The sequence below is a fragment of the Crassostrea angulata genome, chromosome 3 (genome assembly GCF_025612915.1).
Source record: "Crassostrea angulata isolate pt1a10 chromosome 3, ASM2561291v2, whole genome shotgun sequence".
In the NCBI taxonomy this organism is placed as follows: domain Eukaryota; kingdom Metazoa; phylum Mollusca; class Bivalvia; order Ostreida; family Ostreidae; genus Magallana; species Magallana angulata.
In genome coordinates, this window is record NC_069113.1 from 33,139,386 (window position 1) to 33,159,314 (window position 19,929).

A 19,929-nucleotide genomic window follows, 5' to 3' on the forward strand; every position below is an offset into this window, starting at 1 on the left:
CGGACATATATTATCAAAATTTGGTGGTATTAAGTGGATAATTCACTGACACCAGAAAATCACCTGTGCCAAGTTTCCTTTAAATCTTGTTCACCCCTTTTTTCTTTGGACCACCTGAAATGGGGAGAAGGGGGATTATTTATATCTATATTTTAAGACCCACGGTACTATTTCTGGCCTCCGATTTCTGTCAGACCAAAGCAAAGGTCTAATGTGATCAGAGAATGCTTTACGACCTTCCCTTTTATAGTGTTGTGGCTGACGGGATTTTTATCACCTTATTGATGATAGTCCCCCATAAGAGACCTATCTGAAATATGATAGCATGTTATGACACTTGATTACAATAAAAATAAGCTTTTTATCGAAGCGAGAGGGACTTAACTTTTGGCCTTGTATCAAATGGTCTATTATGGGCCGCAGGTGTACAAGTTTCACTACAATTTAGATAAATTTCTGAAGTCTCGTGATTTACCCATCTGGACTTGTATGACAAATTCAAGATTTACGTGTACCCCCACACACCATCATTTTATTTGGTGTTTTTTTTTTTTCTTCATGAAATTAAGATGACGTTATAGGGCACTATCCTCTTTGTGACACCTGACAATAGATTTATGTCTCGTTAGATTCAGGGCAATTATTCTAAATGATTCAAGCCCGCAAAAATTGTCCAGAGGGGTGGGCTTATTTGGGGAGGGGGTGGGTGAACTGCCCATTTTCCTGAGTGTTTTATTATGGTACAGGTGAAACATACATCTTGTTAAGTATACATACAATTAACCAAATTTTCTATCTTAAAAAGTTCCCCAAAGAGATAATTAGTTTCCGCAAGTTGAAAATGCTGAACTTTCACTTGTGGCTAGCAAACAAGTTATTCACTTGAAGTAAATGCTGTCATAAATTTCAGGATGTTTACTCATCTATATATGGCTACTCTCTAAAATGGATAAAAGTTGTCTGTAAATATGCGTCAGGAAAAAGTCCAGGCTAATTCTTATAATGTCTAATTGAACAAATATTGTCTTTTAAATGCAGAGTTTTCGTTTAAAAACTAAACAGAGCAGTGTGAAAATTTAATCAAGTTTTGAAAAACTAAGGTCTAGAAAGCAACAACACATAGAGCAATATTTGTCTTAGAAATATATATACATTGATATTTCAGAAGCCTAAGCAAACAGATATATTTTAAATTTGTTTTTGAAATAACAAAATTTTCTCCTCCCAGCTAGGTAACTGTAGAATTCTATTTTAATTTGCTTTTGCAGGAGATGACCTACGTAATGAGCGGAGAAGAAAAGGGGGTGGGTCAATGCGCTTTTGATCCCCGCCACAATAGTACCTATGTGTTCTCAGGTGAGTCCCAGGCTTTACATTACCAGTCCTCTGGCATTTATTTGTCAGTCAGTTTAACAGTACATCCAGTTTTAATCTTAATGGACAGCGATAAACCCTCAAACTTCATTAATGTCTTCATATCTATGCAATATTGGTTCCATGGTGGGATTTGGAAAATTGCAGACATGTATTGATTTCACCAAATGTTTTTTTATCAAAATGTCATTATAAGTTCCATGCAACATGGACCAGGCCCTTGTGATACGTGGAGTGAATCTAGGTTAGGTGGAAATAGAGTCCTGTTGAGATTAATTAGGTCAATATAAAGTTCCTGTTTCAATCTCCCGAGATGGACCACCCCCAAGAGAAGGAATTCAACCAGACCAGACGACAAGGGTCTGGCTCAATCTCCTCAATGTAATGTCACAGTCATAGAATTTGACAGACAAAAGGACTTCATGTCAACAACTGCCTACACAAGGCTATAAAAACAATAACATGGCAAGAAAGCGATCCCCATACTGGCTCCCTGATGATTTAATGTTAAAAAGGAAATGAAAGATTAGACAGTGAAATGCTTGGTCTGTGCAATTCATTGCAGCAATGATCCACGCTCCACCGGGCTTAATGGAACTGGATGCTGGGTCTTCCTGGACCTGCAGACCTTTCGCTTTGTCGGAGAGATTAGATCTCGATTATCGCTGTACCTATTGGCTGTTCATGCACACTGAACCCTTGAACCTCTTGATATGTTGTGCCTGCTCTCTAATTCACCAGACAGACATCCAATCAGAAATTAAATCTGCTTAATCTTATTCTTTAACCCTTCTAATTTTTTTTCATTTGCAGATGGCAAGCTGTTTTCTGCAACTGTGTCCGATTTCTCCGAACGTGACCCACTTATTTTCAGCACCAGTAATGGCCCCTCTGGTCTTCGAACTGAACAACATGACTCAAAATGGCTCAACGGTAATAAGTCTTATTTTAAGCAATATATTGGTCATGTTATAATTTTGCATGTTCTCTCAGGATACTTAAAGAACGGCATGGAGAACTGGAAGAGAAAGCAGAATAAATTTACATTTCTATATATTTTTTTCCTCCCCTAATGTTATTTTTAGTACAGTTAAAGTCATAGTTCTCCATTTTCCATATCTGTTTTAAAAATCGACCCACTTTAGACTGCAGACTGATGTATCTTTTGGAATAAGATGGTTGGGAGATTTTGTAAAGAATTATTATCCCATAAATAAACTGTGTATTCAGAATGGTCATCCAGCCTTGTTACAAGGAGTGTGTTTATGTCGAAAAGCCCTCAGATTTCTCGTCATCATTGTATGACATTACCTCACAAGTTATAAGGATAAATTGGGGCTTTTTTTGATATTGTATCTATGACTTTCTAAAAATATCAAATTTCATCCAAAATAATATGATATCTGTTGGTTAAAAATAGGTTTTTAAATTTTTTATGTATTCTGTTTTTGCACCCAGTCACTTTCCGAAAAACAGTGAATTTGCATACAGAGAAAGTCGAGGACCTTATTTATAGCTAGATGAGGTTGATAACTTTGACAGGGTATTGCTGGGTTAAACCTGTTTTCGATTGTTATGAAAATGATGAGGATTACCAAAAAAACCGCAGCACACTCATATATAGATCCTAATCAAAACCATCACTTTGTAAAACCTATTCTTTAAACTTATTTGTTCACTTTCAGATCCCAACTTTGTGGGCTCCTTTGACATCAAGGATAAAATATACTTCTTCTTTCGAGAGACTGCAGTGGAACATATTAACTGTGGAAAGGTAATTTATTTTTGGTTTGCATATTTAATAAATCGGTCCTGTCCCTGGCCCAGCTGTGCCCTATTTATTTCTCCGGTGGGTCCCTTGAGTGAACAGTCCTCTGTCACTGTGCGTATTGTTGTCACTGAGGAGTGTTAGTGTCCACTGCGGGGACAGGACAGTTAATCTCTTGGCTGAGTTACATCTGACGCGGGCCATCTTTCACCAAGGGATGTTGGCCTGGACTTAAATCATTTTGTACTTCACTGACCCCCACCTCCCAAAAAGCTCCAAAAAAAAAACATGCTAGTACAATGTATCTTCAAATTTTCATGAAAAATAACTCCTTAAAAGGAGTACACTTAATAACTTTGCTTCCTTTGATTGATAACAGCCACAGCAGCAAAATGCTCACTTGACTGATTGAGCTTCAGATGAAAAATTACCCTTCTTGAATATATTGCATATGGTTTCATGCCTATATTGCAAGCAGTATTTTAGAATCCTGGCCTTAACCCCCAACTCACATCCCTTCCATTTAGATGATTGATTTTAATTATTTACATTTAATTTCCATTCCTGATGATATTCATTAATGCATCATTATTCTTTTTGTTTTGTAGACTGTTTTCTCAAGAGTAGCCAGAATTTGTAAGAATGACAGAGGAGGCCAGATCATGATGAAAAGCATCTGGACGTCATTCTTCAAGGCCAGATTAAACTGCAGCATACCTGGGGAATATCCTTTCTACCTGGATGAAATTCGTAAGTGTCAACAAGTTTTTTTTAACAATCTCTTTTCAGATTTGGTTTGTTTACAAAAAATCCTGAAAAAAACAGCTTTGATTTTGGAGCTGATCCAGATTTACGATTATCACAGGGATAGGACATACTTGACCCTAATGCGACAATTTGAAAGCAATTAGAACTCTGTACTTTAATGTTTGTTTATATTGTCTGATAAAACCCAAATAAAAAAAAAGACAAACAATGCTGAATTCCTCAGAAATAGCAGGGTTTTTTCATTCTATGTATTGTTTGCTGGTGTAATAAATCTGTCATTACATCTGAACGCAATACCTTTGTACAGCTTTCACAGATTCTTGCAAGAGAGACAGTTATTGCTTTCTCCTCAGGAGGAGAAATTGTTTTGGGCGACTGTAATGGAAGTTCTTATGTAACTTACACTCACAAGATGTTTTATACCTGTCAGGGGCGCTTTACCTTGAAGCGAGGAGCATTAGATTATGGATGAGAAGTTTGCATACTTTTCATCGAACAGAAGCAAGATATATGTGTACTTTTATCTTTAACATGTCTCTCTCTCTTGCAGAATCTACGTCAGAGATGGGTCAAGGCAACTACATGTCAACCGACAGAAGTGATAACAGGACAGACATGTTTTATGCAGTTTTCCGTACTCCCTCTAACAGCATCCAGGGATCAGCAGTCTGTGCCTTCAAACTGGCCGATATTGAGAAGACATTCATGGGGAAGTTCAAGGGACAAGAGTCCACCTATCATAACTGGCTTCCCATTTCGCACCCCAACCCTGACCGAAACCCCCACCCCAGCATTTGTGTCAATGACTCCTATCAGATCTCGGAACCCATGCTGAACTTTATCAAATCACACACCTTGATGGACCCAGCTGTCCCCAGTGCTGGAGGAAGTCCCCTCATAGTTCTACCCACTTTTAAGTGAGTATTCAAGGCAAATTTAAGTAGACATTTAAGCCACATTAAAGACACATATAAGGCACATTTAAGATTTTTTTTTTAAAAGCTGCATTCAAATTCAAGATAAAACCTAAATACACACCGTTCCTTGAAAAAGAAGGTTAGATCAGTTTAAAAACCTTTTTCTCAGAAAAAAAAATCAAGCAGGAAGTCTGCCAGTTAATTGACCCGACTATAGAGTCTTTAAAAGTTAGGAAAACCATTAACCTCTTAATTTAGAATAATAAACATATTATTATAAAATGGTTTGCTAGATGGATATGGATAAAAGTCAATATTCGATGTTAATTAATATTTATCATAAAGTGATAAATTGTTCGGAATGAGGTGTTAACCTATGATGGATCATTCAGTATTTCTGTCTCCGTCAAATTACGCCAGTCTTGTTTAATGTTTGACTTTATTTTTATGGGCTCCTGTTATAGTAAATGTTAATTTGCAAGCTTCATTCCCAACCTACATTTATTTGATTGATAATGAAAGTGTTAAGATTCACTCCCCTGAAAAAAAAAGGCAAATCGGAAAAACATCAAACGAGGAGTCAATTTGATTGTAAAGAACAGTAGAGAAAGTCTGTGTGACGTACATCTGGTGACATAACAAAATAAAGGGAAGCACATGCAGGAAAACTGTCGCGCTATCTAGTCGAGACAGACTGTTATTTCTGTGGATCTGAAAATAAAACCCAAAATGTAGCCAAAGAAACTGATTATCTTTATAATACATCTTATCACTCTCTGGATTGCCTGGAACTCCCTTTGAGATATCTGTGTGGTAAAATTCTCGTAGTATATCTCAAGTAGTAAAAGTGATCGACATTTAGAATATATATGTTTATTAAAAAGGAAGAAGAAAAAAAAATTTGCTGGAGAGTAAATCTGCTATCTTATCATGATAGGCCAGGTGCTTGGTTTTTTTGTTTTTATGTACGCTGTCTAATAATGATGTATGTTTCTGAACTTCAGAGGCAGGATGACCCAAATTGCTGTTGATTGGCAGGTCCATGCTGGCGATGGCAGATACTATGATGTCATTTTCGTTGGAACTGGTGAGTTTATATTTTACTGAGCATTTTTCTCTCGGTTCAAACCAAGATGTTTTCATTACATGGAGACTTAACAATCTCGAAAGTATTTTAAGGTTTTTTTTCCCTTCAAGTGCGCTTGGATATTTCTTGCGCCAAGACATGTGGGGTAAGATTTTTGACAGAAAATGTGTTATAAATTTCCCCTTGTGACATAACAGTCTGAGTGTAGGTAAACATGGCCTCTTGGGTATCATCCCTGAAAATCAGCACTTCACAAAAGATGATTTGTGGAATCATAAAAATGATTGGAGCTTTTTCAAGCATTTTACTGACTGATTTACATACGATTTTTGGGGGTTCTTAAAAGCTTGCTTTTGTTTGCCGCCTCCATAGCACCAGGCATTGGCTGTGAGATAAGGAGCCAGTGTATGTAACACTGGGGGTATGGGGAGACGTAATTGTAGTCTTATCGTCTTCTTCTGTCTCCTTGTACCACTTTGTGGAAGCTGTAAAGTAGAAAATAATGACTGCCATTTCAAAATCCCTTTCAAGAGATAAATGCATTTGGTTAAACACTGGTGCCCCCTTTGCTATTGAAGTTGTTCAACGACTCCCCTCAATTATCATTGATTTAAAAAGATTTAAATATCTAATGATAGATCAGTTAGGCAATTATATGTATGAAAGGCACGTTATTGCACCATAGTGGAACAAACTACAGTTGAGATTCATAAACCTCATATTTAACTAGACTACATAAATCCCTCATTTAACCTACGTATTGCGAACAAATTACAACACAAAAGAGGTCTTATTTAAGATTTCCTGACATGAAAAGGAGAAATCGAAAAATTTTATAGAAAATGATCAAAGATAAGTCAAAGAGTTAACAAATATTTTCTTTCTTTTTTTTCTACTAGATGATGGTCGGGTTCTCAAGGTGGTCAATAAAGGTCAAGGGTCAAAGGTGGAGACAGTGGTCATTGAGGACATCAAGGTATTCCCCGATGGGTACGCCGTTACTGGTCTGAAGATCTATAGAGCCAATGGGAAAGAGAAACTCATCGTGATCTCCAAAGAAAAGGTCATCTCTGTCCCGCTGCATCAATGCGAACACCAAGAGTCGTGCAGGTAAAAAAATCTTTAAAATTAAAGCCATTTTTACAGTCATTTTTAAAGAAATTATGGGGAAGGGGGGGTCATGGGAACCCACATTTATTCCCAGTCAATCAAATTTTAAATCTAAAAATAAAATACCGTACCTAGAAGAAAAAATCAAGACTATTTTTTCCAAGCAGAAGAATTTTAATCAGTCAATCTGTCCTGTCAAACAAGCTAACGCAAACAGAGATAATTCCACCACTTACGAGACAGGTATGTGTTGAAAAAAAAAAAAATATATGGCCTTGTTGGTCTAGTTCATATTGCATACCGAAGCCATTCAAATTGGAGAGAAAAGCTATGTGCTAACTGTGCTGGGGGTAGCCATCTTCCAGACAACTTCAAAGAGTGGGGGTACTTTACAACATATTTTAACCCCCCGATTTCAATATAGAACATGAGAGTAAACTCTGGTCCAGTATTTCACACTTTTGGAGTATCTAGGACCTCTAGAAGTCCCTAAAAGTTTTAATTTTTTTACAATCCTCTTCACAACTTCTACAAGATCTTTACACAATGAGTATAACTGTGATATAACTGTAAACCGCAGACGTAAGCAGAAGACAGTGATATACTGACAGGTGACATGCAGTCAGAGTAATGATTTGACATTTATAAAACTGCGTCTAAAACTGCGGTGAATGCATGGGTTTTTGTTTTTCCTGGTGGACATATTTAGTAACACACACCTTTTTGCTCTCAAGGCGCCAATTTTGCATCAGTTTCACTGAAAAGCACTTGAATCCCTTTCAAGTATTGCCCTACAAAGTCTTCAATTACGAAGATCGCAGGGATCTGTACAAATAACAAATATGGGATATCTTTATGGTACATCATACCTAGAAGTCTTTATTCCATTCTTGGACACATCACGTTCAATGCTCTTTAAGTGTGGAATGCAAAAGGTCTACTAATTTGATCCCATTCCGTCGCAATGGGTGGTTGGCAAACACAAGGGGATGAAGTCTCTGTGTATTCATTAGGCCGCGATCTCTATCTTCTTCTCCAACCATCCGTGTGTCTGTTTGAATAAGTCCACATATTTCATGACGAAGCAGAGTTTTTTTTTGTTTAAGAAAATATGCATCGGACAAATAAAGCTTTTTTGAGATGGAGGTTGTAAATCTCGTCTGTGCTTTGTATTCAGATTCCATAGTGCTGACATCTTTTATTTACTTTTACAAATTATTGCATAGCTCTAACTTGAGTTGTTAAGTAAAAGATGATTTTGTTCAGTGCAAAACAACACTTAAAATTGACATTTTTTAAGTTATGTTTTAATTTTTATGCATATTCTTTTATATATAACCTCTCATAATAATACAGTGAAAAACATAAATTATGCATGACAATAAGTCAGGGGAGAAAAAAAAAACCCGTCTTATACAAAGAGTCAAAAGAAATGGGAAGATGCACAAGATATATAAACATGTTTGTTCTCATATGGGCATTCAGAAAATGTCACATAAAAATAAAGTAAAATGTACTGGTTTTCAATGTAAAGCATTTTGCGCATGTATGTGATGCGGTGCTTCACATGACAAATAATTTTTTTGTTTTCTATTTTAATCTTAGGTCATGTGTAAGGCTCCAGGATCCTTACTGTTCTTGGGTCGATGACAAATGTGCAGCGAGTGATAGAGGGTAAGTCACAGTCATGACCAAAATGATAAACCAACTCGTAATCTTAAAGAAGCGGTATTAATTATTCATGTGCCGTAACGGAAAACTAATAAAAACATGACAGAAGTCATTTGATTAACCTAGATTTTTTTTCTTTTTTTCAAAAAGTGCAAGTTTTTTGAATGATGTATGGAGACATTTTGTAACAACTCTATACAGTAATCAAAAAGATATGGTGTGTCAGTGTCTTTAAATGATAGATCTAATAAAGAGTTTTTCATTTTCTCTCTAGAATTCAAAGTATACTGACTGGCGCCCATAGTGGCTGTGGACCAGAAGGTATGTATAAATGTTAGCCTGCATGAGTTTTCCTCTGATGTTTCTATTGTATTTTTCCCCAGTTTAAACTGATTTAGGAAAGTGGCAACTTATTTGCAATCCTTTTCTAAATCAGTTAAAGCAACTGGAAGTTTTTTTCTTGCTAGTTTTGCCAAACTTCTTGACTTTTTTTCTCTCTATCTCTGAATTTTATTTAACAACATGAATTCAAATGAAGTTTTGGATTGTGTTTTATTATTATTTGATTATTCGTGTGGGTTTACCTTGTATAAGTTTTATTTCAAAAGGGTGTTTTTTGTTTCATTTTGAATTTTGATTTAATTCCCATTTTTATTAGAAAAATCTACGCTCTCACCTTCAACTACATCCAAACCCAAGGAGGTCTCGAACACTGAGAAACCTCAGTGCAACTGTCAATGTCCCAACAACATTGAAAACGTTCTCCCTGGAGTCCACACCACCAAAAAACCAGATCCACCACCACAAGTGGAGGGTTAGTGTCATCTGTGTGACCTACATACGATCTATCTATATATAATCACTTTAGTATTAGATGTGCCTTGAGATTAAAACAAACTGCTTTCTCTCCACGACAATTAGATAGAATATATTTGATATATGTATGATATATATAGACCTTAAGAATACACCAGTAATTATTATCAAACTAACATCAGTAATTTTTTTGAAAGCATATGAATGAACTAATTACGAGTGCAAAACTATATATATAACCCATTGCACATATTGTAGATGATTTGATTAACATATACAGATAAATATGAGATATGAATTACAAGAATATAAACAGAAACCAACTTTTATTTCACAGTAGAGGATGAGTTAGATATCGATATGTCGGACTTCTTGGAAAGAAAACCCAACCTAAAGAAAATTGAACTTTTTCAAAGGTTGGACGTGAACAACCAGAATAAAGATTCTGGTAAGCTGTCGTCTGATCATGCGGTGCAATTCACCCAAATCATGAAACCGGCTTACAATATATAACCAGCATCTTACATAATATATATCTCCATCCATGGGGGCCAATACATAGCCAAACCCTCAAATCATCACTGGGACATTCACTCAAATTCATTTTGCATTTTTCTCTAACCAATCACATCGTGTCTTGCATGCATGGGTTGCATTTTGGTTTCAGATTTTGATTTTTTGTTGTGGTTTTTTTTTTTTTTTATTAGTTATTTGTTGTGTTGTTGCTGCATGTTGTCTTGTCTGCTAACATAGTGTTGTCTGTATCTAATATCTTGAACATTCCTATTAACCGTTTGGTGATGGCAAGACCCAAATAATACTAACATTTCTGTTGGACAAAAAACATGTATTGCTTGCGTATGCTAGTCTGATAGGAACCCTCCGCAAGCCACTATTAATTGTCTCTCCGAAGACAGGTTCTGCATATATTTATTGTATGATTTCTGGACAATGTGCACCATATCTGTCATTATCAAAGTGTCATATAAACAAACTTGATGAGTTCTAGAATAGTTGAGTCAGGCTAAAATAACACACAGTAATCTTCCATTCTGTTTTTTTTTTCTCTCCTCTTTGTACACTGCCTCTGGCAAATCTCTTCATCTGCAAATCATTGCAGCGATAATAGCTCAGATCTCGGCAGGGAAATGGCTGGAGTTCTTCTATCACCTAAAACTCATTTCTTTAGCAAATATGCATAACCAGATTTGTTGTAAAGAATTAACAAACATGGTTCAATGCAATCTTTAGAGAAGGGGAAAGAAGGGGGAAAATTTACAATACAATCAATAGATAAGCATATAAAAGGCCAAATCTAAGAATAAGTTCAACGTACAGTAGACAATGTGTTTTGTGCAATGTATTTTGTATGTGGCTGGGTATAGAGGGTTAACGAAAATGTGATTATCATCGTGAGTCATTAATTCCATGTGCGTCTTAATTGTCATTGGCCGCCTCCAATCACACGTCTGTTCCATGTCATTTCATATTTCATTGATTCAAACCAAACGCTCAGCATGAATACAATAAATTCATTTTAATGTTAATTTATTCATTTTTATCTTAATTTATTGTCATTTTATAACTTGGCTGTCTCCAGTTCATAAATTACAAGAGAGAAATAATAAATCTGGGAATATTTATGATTCTAAGCTCATTTATTTTGTCCATGCAGTTTTATTTGTTTTTGGGATTGTTAATTAACTGCTATATTTAATTTTCTGCATTTTTTTTTCTTTCTAGAATTAAAACCATCTTCACAGGAAGTCAGAAGTTCGCCGGAGTCATCGTTATCTGTTGCAGAGACTGCAATCGCCATCGTAGTGTCCATAGTTTTGTCGTCGATATTGTCCTTTTTAGCCGGATACTGGGTCCGATCTTGTCGAAGTGAACCACAAGAGAACCAGCTAACGAATGAAGAAATTTATGGTTCCTTGCAAAAGAACCACAATAAACTCAAAGACAATGAGCCACGCTATGTGAATCATGCTCAACTCGAGCGAAACAATTCTCAGAAGCAACTCAATCTTATAGTGACAAATATCCAAAAGGGCTCCAATTTACCCAATGGTGGCGCGTTGCAGAAGCCAGTTTTGAACATTCCTGTACCCGATAAAACCTATGTGTAGTTACCAGAGAGGTCATTAGGAAAATATTTTATTTTAAATATTGTTGCACACATAGTGCTGTGATATCGTGATGACCAAAACACTCCGCCAACCCAATGGCAGAACTTCCTGTCGCGACCAAAGTGAGGCTTGGCCCCATTTCCTGGTTGTCACAAAGAATGAAGGACTAGAAGCCACTCGCTGGCTGACAGAGACATTCCATGAACTGTAGGACGTACCCCCCTACTTAATTTATACTGCCAAAAACTAAACTATGTTATTATAACATTTTTGTGATAGTGCTAAAATGTATACAGATGTTGTATATATTTGTAAATGTGTGTATATATAGAGAGACACTGAAACGGAAACATTTCAGTATAAATTAGTTACTGTTTGGTAATGATCGAGTTGCCAAAAATGTTAGAAAAGAAAAAAATTTCACTGGTGCTTGTTATTCACTGTAAAGGGCAAAAACTACTTAGAACAAAGAAAGAAAGGAAGAGTGTTCACTTGATATTTCTGAGCAAAGCCACTTGCTAAGACTCTAAGGCATACAAATTTTGCCCAGGGCAAGGTCCAAACTCGGGGCTGGATTCTGAGAATTAGGACCAGAGGAGGAATTAAGTGACAATTTTTGGGGTTGATTTTTTGAAGTGACCTGGTGTGCTGTAAATATTGCATTGTCGTTTAGAAAACAAAAAAGAATGTTGACAACGAATCAAAAACAATGATGAACAGATGTTTGGTTTTTTTTTCTGTGTTCAAACTAACAGACAAACGGTTAGAAGATGTACTTAATGCTCACTATACGACACCAGCTGCTGAAGGGTTGAACTTGTGTAAATATTGTTAATCATGATGATCTCATTTTTTCCCCTTTCTTAAGGCCAGTGTATTCTTGTGGTGACCTAGGGGTGGGGGAGGGGTAGGGGGTGTGAAAAGTGAAAATTAAAATTGCTCGATATTTGTACTTAACTCAAGCATTATGATTTAAAAGAAAGCAAAAAAGACATGGTTTGGGTAGTAATGAATTGAACTCTTTGAATATGTGCTGGTAGTAATTTATGTGTAAGGTCAACCACTCGAACAAAACACTGCCCCATCTATGAATAATCTTTTTGTTAGTTAAACAAATCAGTATTCATATAATGATATAGATTTATACATGTACATGTTGCATATGTTGCATTTATTCTATTTTCCCACCTGAATGTGTATTACCATCTCAGATTTATTATTTGCAAAGCTGTGAAATTATGCTGTTAATATCTTCATCTTGTCATTTGAAAATTATATTCTGATGGCTGTTATTATATTATAATTGATATTTAGATTTCTTATTTTAGATTCACCTTTATATAAAGCTGGATAGATTTTTAAACATAATTTATTTGTATTGAGTATGAATTTTTACTTTGGATTATTGAAAGATTTATTTTAAATGGAACTATTTCTTTTTACCTCAAATATTTTTTTTATCATTTAGAAATTGTTTAAATTCGAAACAACTTTTCTAACCAAAGTTATACCAAAACAATATTTATGATTGAATTCGTAAATTAGATCATAATGAATAGGACAAAAGACAATAGAAAAACCAAAGCTATTAAATTTTCATTCTCTGAATTTGAGGAAGGTGAATTTAATTAATTCCTTCTGGTCAGTTGGAGAAAGTTTGTACCCATTGTAGTTTTAATAGCATAATATCAAGCTCCTTGTATTAGAGTTTCTCTATTTTTGGAATATTTTATGTAGTATTTACTGGTTATATTTTTAGGGGTTTTTTTCGAGGTACAATCTTTTTCAACTGATCACAAGATTTTTTTTTTCAATTTATATACCAGCATCTTCATGCTTGTATTCAGTAATCAAAACTATAATATTAATTAATATATAAAGTATAAATATATGGACATATACATGTATAAGTTTGTTTATACACACTTCCTGAATTAATGTTTTTTATCACCATTTGTTTGAAAAAAATGAATATGAAATTTATGCTCATAATGACACACGTGTATATAAATACATTTTATAAAACATTTGGTAAAAATTACATATTGAAAAAAAATATATATAATAAAACATGAATAAAAAACTAATTACTGTTGTTCATTTTTGTGAACCTTTTTTCCTACTAAGTTTGATTACTTGGAACAGATGGGCATGACTGCTCTTTTGCAATTTAGATGTCTGGCAAGCAAATTCACCAAAGTTGGAGCCATGGTCTGCCGGTAACCTAGATTTATAGGAGTGTATTAAGGACCATTTCAAATCTCTTCTCTGTCACCAATCATTATATAATATCACAATATTTGCAAAGTAAACTCGGTAGCTTTCATGTGGTAGTTGTGAATTAAGCATTAGAATAGTTCAAAGTGAAGGAGTTGCATAAATCACAGGGACTAGGGTGCCATATCGTAGTAATCTGATACCATCCATAGGAGCTATAGCTCCCATTTAATACTACGCCTTGAGTCTTGTCTATACACCTGCAAGAAACCAACGCCATCTTGGGTAATCTAAGTCCTAGGTGGTCAATTTCTTGTATGAGACAGGAAATGGTAATATACGAGGTTAGCTGTATTTAAAACTGTCTTCTGCGACCTAAACGTTTTGGGTTGTTTTTTATTTTTTTATCAGTAAATGACATGCGTGCTAGGTTTTATTTTATTTACGATAGACAAACTTATGACACTGAGTGTTGAATACATTTACATACATATCCATCAGCAAAATGCTATGTATAAACACATTTATTCATTATGGCGGGCTCGTTCTTATTCTGTGGCTTGTGGTTTCTGTCGTCTGCTGACTGACTTTTATGACGAAACAGGTGGGCAATGAACGCAATAGATGGCGCCAAACTGGAAAGTTGTCACATATTGGGACAACGCTGAAGGAATTTTAAGAGTGCAACAATCAGCAACCTCCTAGCATACGGATTTGGGATTCGTAGCTGTTAGAAAACTAAGAAAATATCCATGCATTAAAATCTGCAAAGCATGCAATCGAAACCATAAGTTGACGATATTCGTCCATGTTTTGTTGTAGGTCTGACTCCAGAAGATGGACAATGGTTATTGCAACTGATTTCACAAACCAAAACACAGTCACGTATCCAGATTGCTTGAAGAGCAATTTACTATACTTTTTTCCCTAACAGTTGCTATAAAATCTATTTTATATGAAAGCATGAGATACATAATTTAGCATTTCTTTTTTTTTTTTACTTATGCCCATTATTTTCCAACACCACTATCACGAATATTGCTATTAAAGGAGGTATGGACACATCCGTAATTAATGCGTATGGTAACGTACGTGCATGGACTTTCTTTCGAAACATATAAAACATATTATATATTCGTAAATATATTTTTTTCTTTTGCAGTTTTTATGCCAGAAACGTAGCGCAAAGATCCAGCTTCTGCGATCTGCAAGTTAATTAAGTTAATGAGGTCTGCATGGGCTTTTACAACTTTTACCTTTCTAATGGTTTTAAAAATGCATTTTAAGCTTTATAGGGAGGCTAGATTGTCAACAAATAACCATCAGATTTGCCTCCAAAAATTTAGAAATGTGTTCAGCCATGAAATTATCTTATCAAAGGAAAATTTATAATATCGAATATTTGAACATTTCCTAACATTTGAAAGGGTATCCTTTCATCCACATCAGTTTATGAAAACGTCTATACAACCTTAAACAATATTTGCATTTCCCCCGCAATTTATCAGAATCGTTCTGCCGTTTACAAAAATTAAAAATGATCGACGAATTGTCTTCAGACACACAGTTACTAGTGAATACAGGTAGATAAGATGCATGCATTACGTGATCAGTCCACCAAATACACAATGAAGCGAATAAAAAAGGGGGTATTAAAGTACATCTTCCTACAATGTGAACGTTTTTAGTCGGCAAACTGTCAAGGATTCATACGCTAAGGCAAGCAAGTAATTCAATTACAAGACCGTGCTTTTATAGACCGATTCCAAAGACTTTTTGACACGCGGACTTTTAAAACATCCGCTATACAATACGCTATACACATTTCACTTTATTGTGTGTTATCTACGTCCACACTATACATTTCTTTTTAATTTCATTTTTATTTTACAACCCCGAAAGGACACTGACAATCCGGGGGGTTAATATTTCACATCGTCTTCAAATCAGGCACGAAGTTGTCCATTTTATTTCGGTGGGATTTCCCCCCACGTGAGGAAGATCAAGAGATCGCTTTGAGGAGTTCGCACTATAGGTCGGGGCGAAATCTTAGCATTTTAAAAGGAAACGACATCTGAAATAGAAAACCCCCCAACATGTACACACGCAGAAGGTGTTGCCTTCATGACTTATCTAACTCGGGTGCATTCACCTTTTGACCGTGACCATTTTGACGTCATTGTGTTTTGTTGTTGTTTTTCTGCTCGTATAGATTGGTATCTTGGTTTTAGTCACCGAGGGCGCGATTGTACCTCATTGTACCCAGTCCCTTTATTGTGCAACAGAGGAAGTGCATCCAACTAATACTATACGAATAAATACCCGGTAAGGTAAAAATAGCCATGCACCTGAGAAATATAATGTCTTGAGGAAGGAAACGGATATCGAGGGCTAGGGAATTGGGTCCGGAACTTGACAACTTGGTCACCCTTATGTTCTAAGATTTTTTGTGATTAATTTTGAAAAACGTTATTACCCAACATTATTTATAGTTCTCTCTCTCTCTCTCTCTCTCTCCAATTTTATATATTTACATTGAATGTACAAATCTACTGGGTACGATAGTCTCTTAATGTTTTAAGAATACGCCCATTATGTGTCGCCTTGGAACAAATTAGCAAATGAGTAGTATCAATCAATTTCTCATGAAAAGTAAACAGACCATTTTACTGACCAACAGTGCTGACCGCCGAGGTCTGATCTATGTGCGTGGCGAAGCCGTTCTTCCTTACTTTTACAACTGATCCACCTTACTCTCGACCTTTAGTCAACTTGGGATGCACCGCAAAAAAAGACAGTAATACGTAGGTGACCAATATATAAATGGCGTTTTTATTAGCAAATCAATAAATCGATTACTGTAACAATAATCGACAAAAACAGGTGCAAAACAATAGACCTACGTATTTTATGACCGTTCTGGTCGTGCGTCCAGGGCCCCATCGGTCTGGGATGGGTTGATAGTAGTCCGGTTCCTGCAAACCAAACGCACTTCAACCGAAGAAAAAAAAGGGAAAAATAAAAAAAGAAAAGCGTGCATGTTAAGCAGTTGCTGGTGAATACGACCTGTACTGCATGGACAGGATTTGGTTATAATATACAAGAAATGTTTGCTTCCAGTTACCGCAAAACCAAGACCATTTGGTTCAAGAGTCCAAACTGCACTCCGTCAACTTCAATATTTACACAGATCTAGGTGTTTTTAATAACATGGATTAAGAAACCGGTTGATAACGGCATGCAATCGGACAAATTCGTTTTTGGTTTTTATAAAGTGTGGTTTTTATTTTCATATGACACGATCTGTCCGTTACCTAGTGTAGGTGCTCTTTGTCATCCTCATTTTTAAGAACATTAGATTTTCGGAAATTTTCTTTTATACGGCAATCAGAATTAAATTAAACTGTCCATTGCTTAAAGAAGGAGGTCTGGTCAATTTATTTCATGGGGGACTGCAATTTATACCATCTGCATGAATCGCATATTGTCCCGATCCCTCCCTATTCCGTATGGAGAGAGAGAGAGAGAGAGAGAGAGAGAGAATTTTCTTTTCATATGTATTATCATAGCATTTTATATCGAATACCACGATTGAGATGATATTTACGTCTCCTTGAATTTAGCCCCAGTTTTATGCACCCACTTTGTGAACCAAAGATTTGCACCATAGACAATCACGTACAGAGCAATTTTCAATGCAGAGATTACCCGTCATCTATCATTAAACTGTCAGTGGCATTGGAGACCCCTGGAAGTGGGATCTGGGTGGGTCCTTCTATACCCACGGCCTACGTATGTCCTTGCCAACCAGGCGCAAATACCAGTGCAGGATGTCGGACGCACCGTAGGTATACCATGTAACGAGTACCGGCAAACGCCGTGATATATCGAAGTCGGGTCACGAGAAACCCCGGGTAGATGACAATCATTGGTACATTTCTTGTGTAGATCATAATACTTTAGAAAGATTAAGGACCCTAAAAAATGAAAGGGGTATTCATTTTGCAGTAGATGGATACAGGGTATAGAATGTCTCCCTTATCATTTAGCACACGTAGACGGGGTAGCAAGGTGTCTTGATACGATATCAAACAATAGGAATACCCTATCTGTTGCAACCCTATATGATGGTTTATATACTGAAATGGGTGGCGATTTCCCGACGGTTTCGAATTTTAATTGTGAGAAATTGTTACAAATTGCGACATTTTGGTGGGAAAACTTTCAGAAGAAAAGAAGATAAGAAAAAACTTTTAAGTATTTTATACCTATTTATATGATGACATACAAGTCAACTTGGAGCAAACTGTGCCCTCCTTTTGAAAAAAAAAAGGTGACAGAGGACATAAGCTATAATTTTGTGAGATTTCAAAAAAAAAAATCTCATTTGCTTCTGCGGCAATGAGAATGGTTTAGGGTTGGGTGAGACTAGATATAGATTGTTGCTGTAGGGCGATTTCCTCTCAAAATGTCCCCAGGAAGCAATCCTAATCTAGTAAAACGTGACGATCTCATTGCTGTGTATTAGTTTGTTTCCACCGTTCATCTAAGAAATATCAAAGTATAAAACACTTCAAACTCAAGTTCATAAAATCATCATTGCACGTCTTTTGAAAAAAAAACCCACAACATCCACACACACATACAGAAGAGAACAGCAATTAACTTAGTATGCGTTTACAGAACTACATGAAAACGTAAAACACTTTTCTTTTAATCAACATTGGTTTTGGTGATTGAAAAAAAACCCCAACCTTTTCCTTATTTATGTGAAAAAGATTTATAAAATTACACTTTAAATCAGAAGTTTATGAAATATGTTCGTAATATTTTTTTTCAACCCACCCTTGCGAAAAAAGGTGGTGAATTGGACTGTTTACCTTGACTTGTACATTGTATATATATGGCTATGCAAATATGCATGTAGAATGCTAAATGATTCTGTGCACATTACTGCGTGGTGATACAGGAGAGATTGAGAGAGAGAGAGAGAGAGAGAGAGAGAGAGAGAGAAATGACCACAAACGTAAATGACGTTTCGGCGCCTGCACGTCCGTGGATATGACGTAAAGTGTATACATGTGTAACTAAAGCGGTATCTTTGTGTTTGTAAGGACTCTTAATAAATGTGAATCAGTACCAAAAGTACATGTACATTCAAATCACATCTCTAAACACACACTCATTCCCATCCTGTATACATTATAATTACGGAAAATATTAACATGCAAGTTCGATGTTTTTTAAGCAAACATCCCCTAATCAGATTTAAGGACTACTAAAATAACAACGTTATGTACCTAGAGGATTAACATTTACCCGCATATTCTTGTAGATTTCAGAGTTCTGCTTATTCATTTCACGCGACATATCGACGTCTGCTATTTAGATGTTCTTGAAGGATGAAAAATTTGATTGATACACGAACACATTTGTATATTTCATAAATGTTATTGATAATATTTAGTGATAATGATATTAATGATAAAGACACATTAGATTTAATCAAAATAGTAGCGATTCTTTATAGTACGCGTGCGTTCGCCGGACTGACACCCGTATGTAGGGCCAGACACCAAAAACGCCAGCCTTGTACCGTTTCCTTACACCTGCTATCTTTAAAAATAATCAACTTGATTCTTGTCAATTTATATTGAATGATTTACATCTCATAAGTCATAAATCAGATTTAAAATCTTGATATTTTGCTTATCTAGGCCACCGGCCTTTGTATCCGTTATGCAGATAACGGATATTGATCTACTATAAAGTGGGCTATTTGGAATCGTGTCACACATTAACTTTTATAGTTTTGATACTTTGTGAACATAATTTGTTTTGCTATCAAATCATATAATAGACCTCCCATACTCTGGCCCACATTTCTTTCGAGAGCTACCAAACACCGCTCTAAACGCATAAAAAATACAGTTCATGCCACGTATATGGAAATAAGCATCCGGTTTTATAACCTGGCGCTCTTCGATTGTGAAGTGTTTCTGGTGCATTCTAATACAGTAATGCAGATCGTCATTTCATGTTTGCAGATGTCCACTCCACTTCTCAACCATT

General features: G+C 35.8%; 1 protein-coding gene across 5 annotated transcripts in view; it reads left to right on the plus strand.

Annotated features, from left to right (window-relative positions):
• LOC128175346 (semaphorin-1A-like) overlaps positions 1-13,727 on the plus strand; it is a 38,437-nt gene extending 24,710 nt beyond the window's left edge. For 2 of the 5 annotated variants that reach the window (XM_052840889.1, XM_052840888.1), the window contains exons 7-18: positions 1,269-1,356; positions 2,188-2,307; positions 3,060-3,148; positions 3,751-3,892; positions 4,461-4,827; positions 5,832-5,914; positions 6,814-7,024; positions 8,630-8,698; positions 8,970-9,016; positions 9,354-9,509; positions 9,849-9,959; positions 11,255-13,727. In XM_052840889.1, the coding sequence (XP_052696849.1) occupies positions 1,269-1,356; positions 2,188-2,307; positions 3,060-3,148; positions 3,751-3,892; positions 4,461-4,827; positions 5,832-5,914; positions 6,814-7,024; positions 8,630-8,698; positions 8,970-9,016; positions 9,354-9,509; positions 9,849-9,959; positions 11,255-11,640 (1,869 nt within the window). In that variant the 3' untranslated portion in view covers positions 11,641-13,727. The remainder of the gene's footprint in view (positions 1-1,268; positions 1,357-2,187; positions 2,308-3,059; positions 3,149-3,750; positions 3,893-4,460; positions 4,828-5,831; positions 5,915-6,813; positions 7,025-8,629; positions 8,699-8,969; positions 9,017-9,353; positions 9,510-9,848; positions 9,960-11,254) is intronic. The other 3 variants (XM_052840890.1, XM_052840891.1, XM_052840892.1) reach the window with 3 other exon arrangements.
• The last annotated feature ends 6,202 nt before the right edge of the window (positions 13,728-19,929 follow it).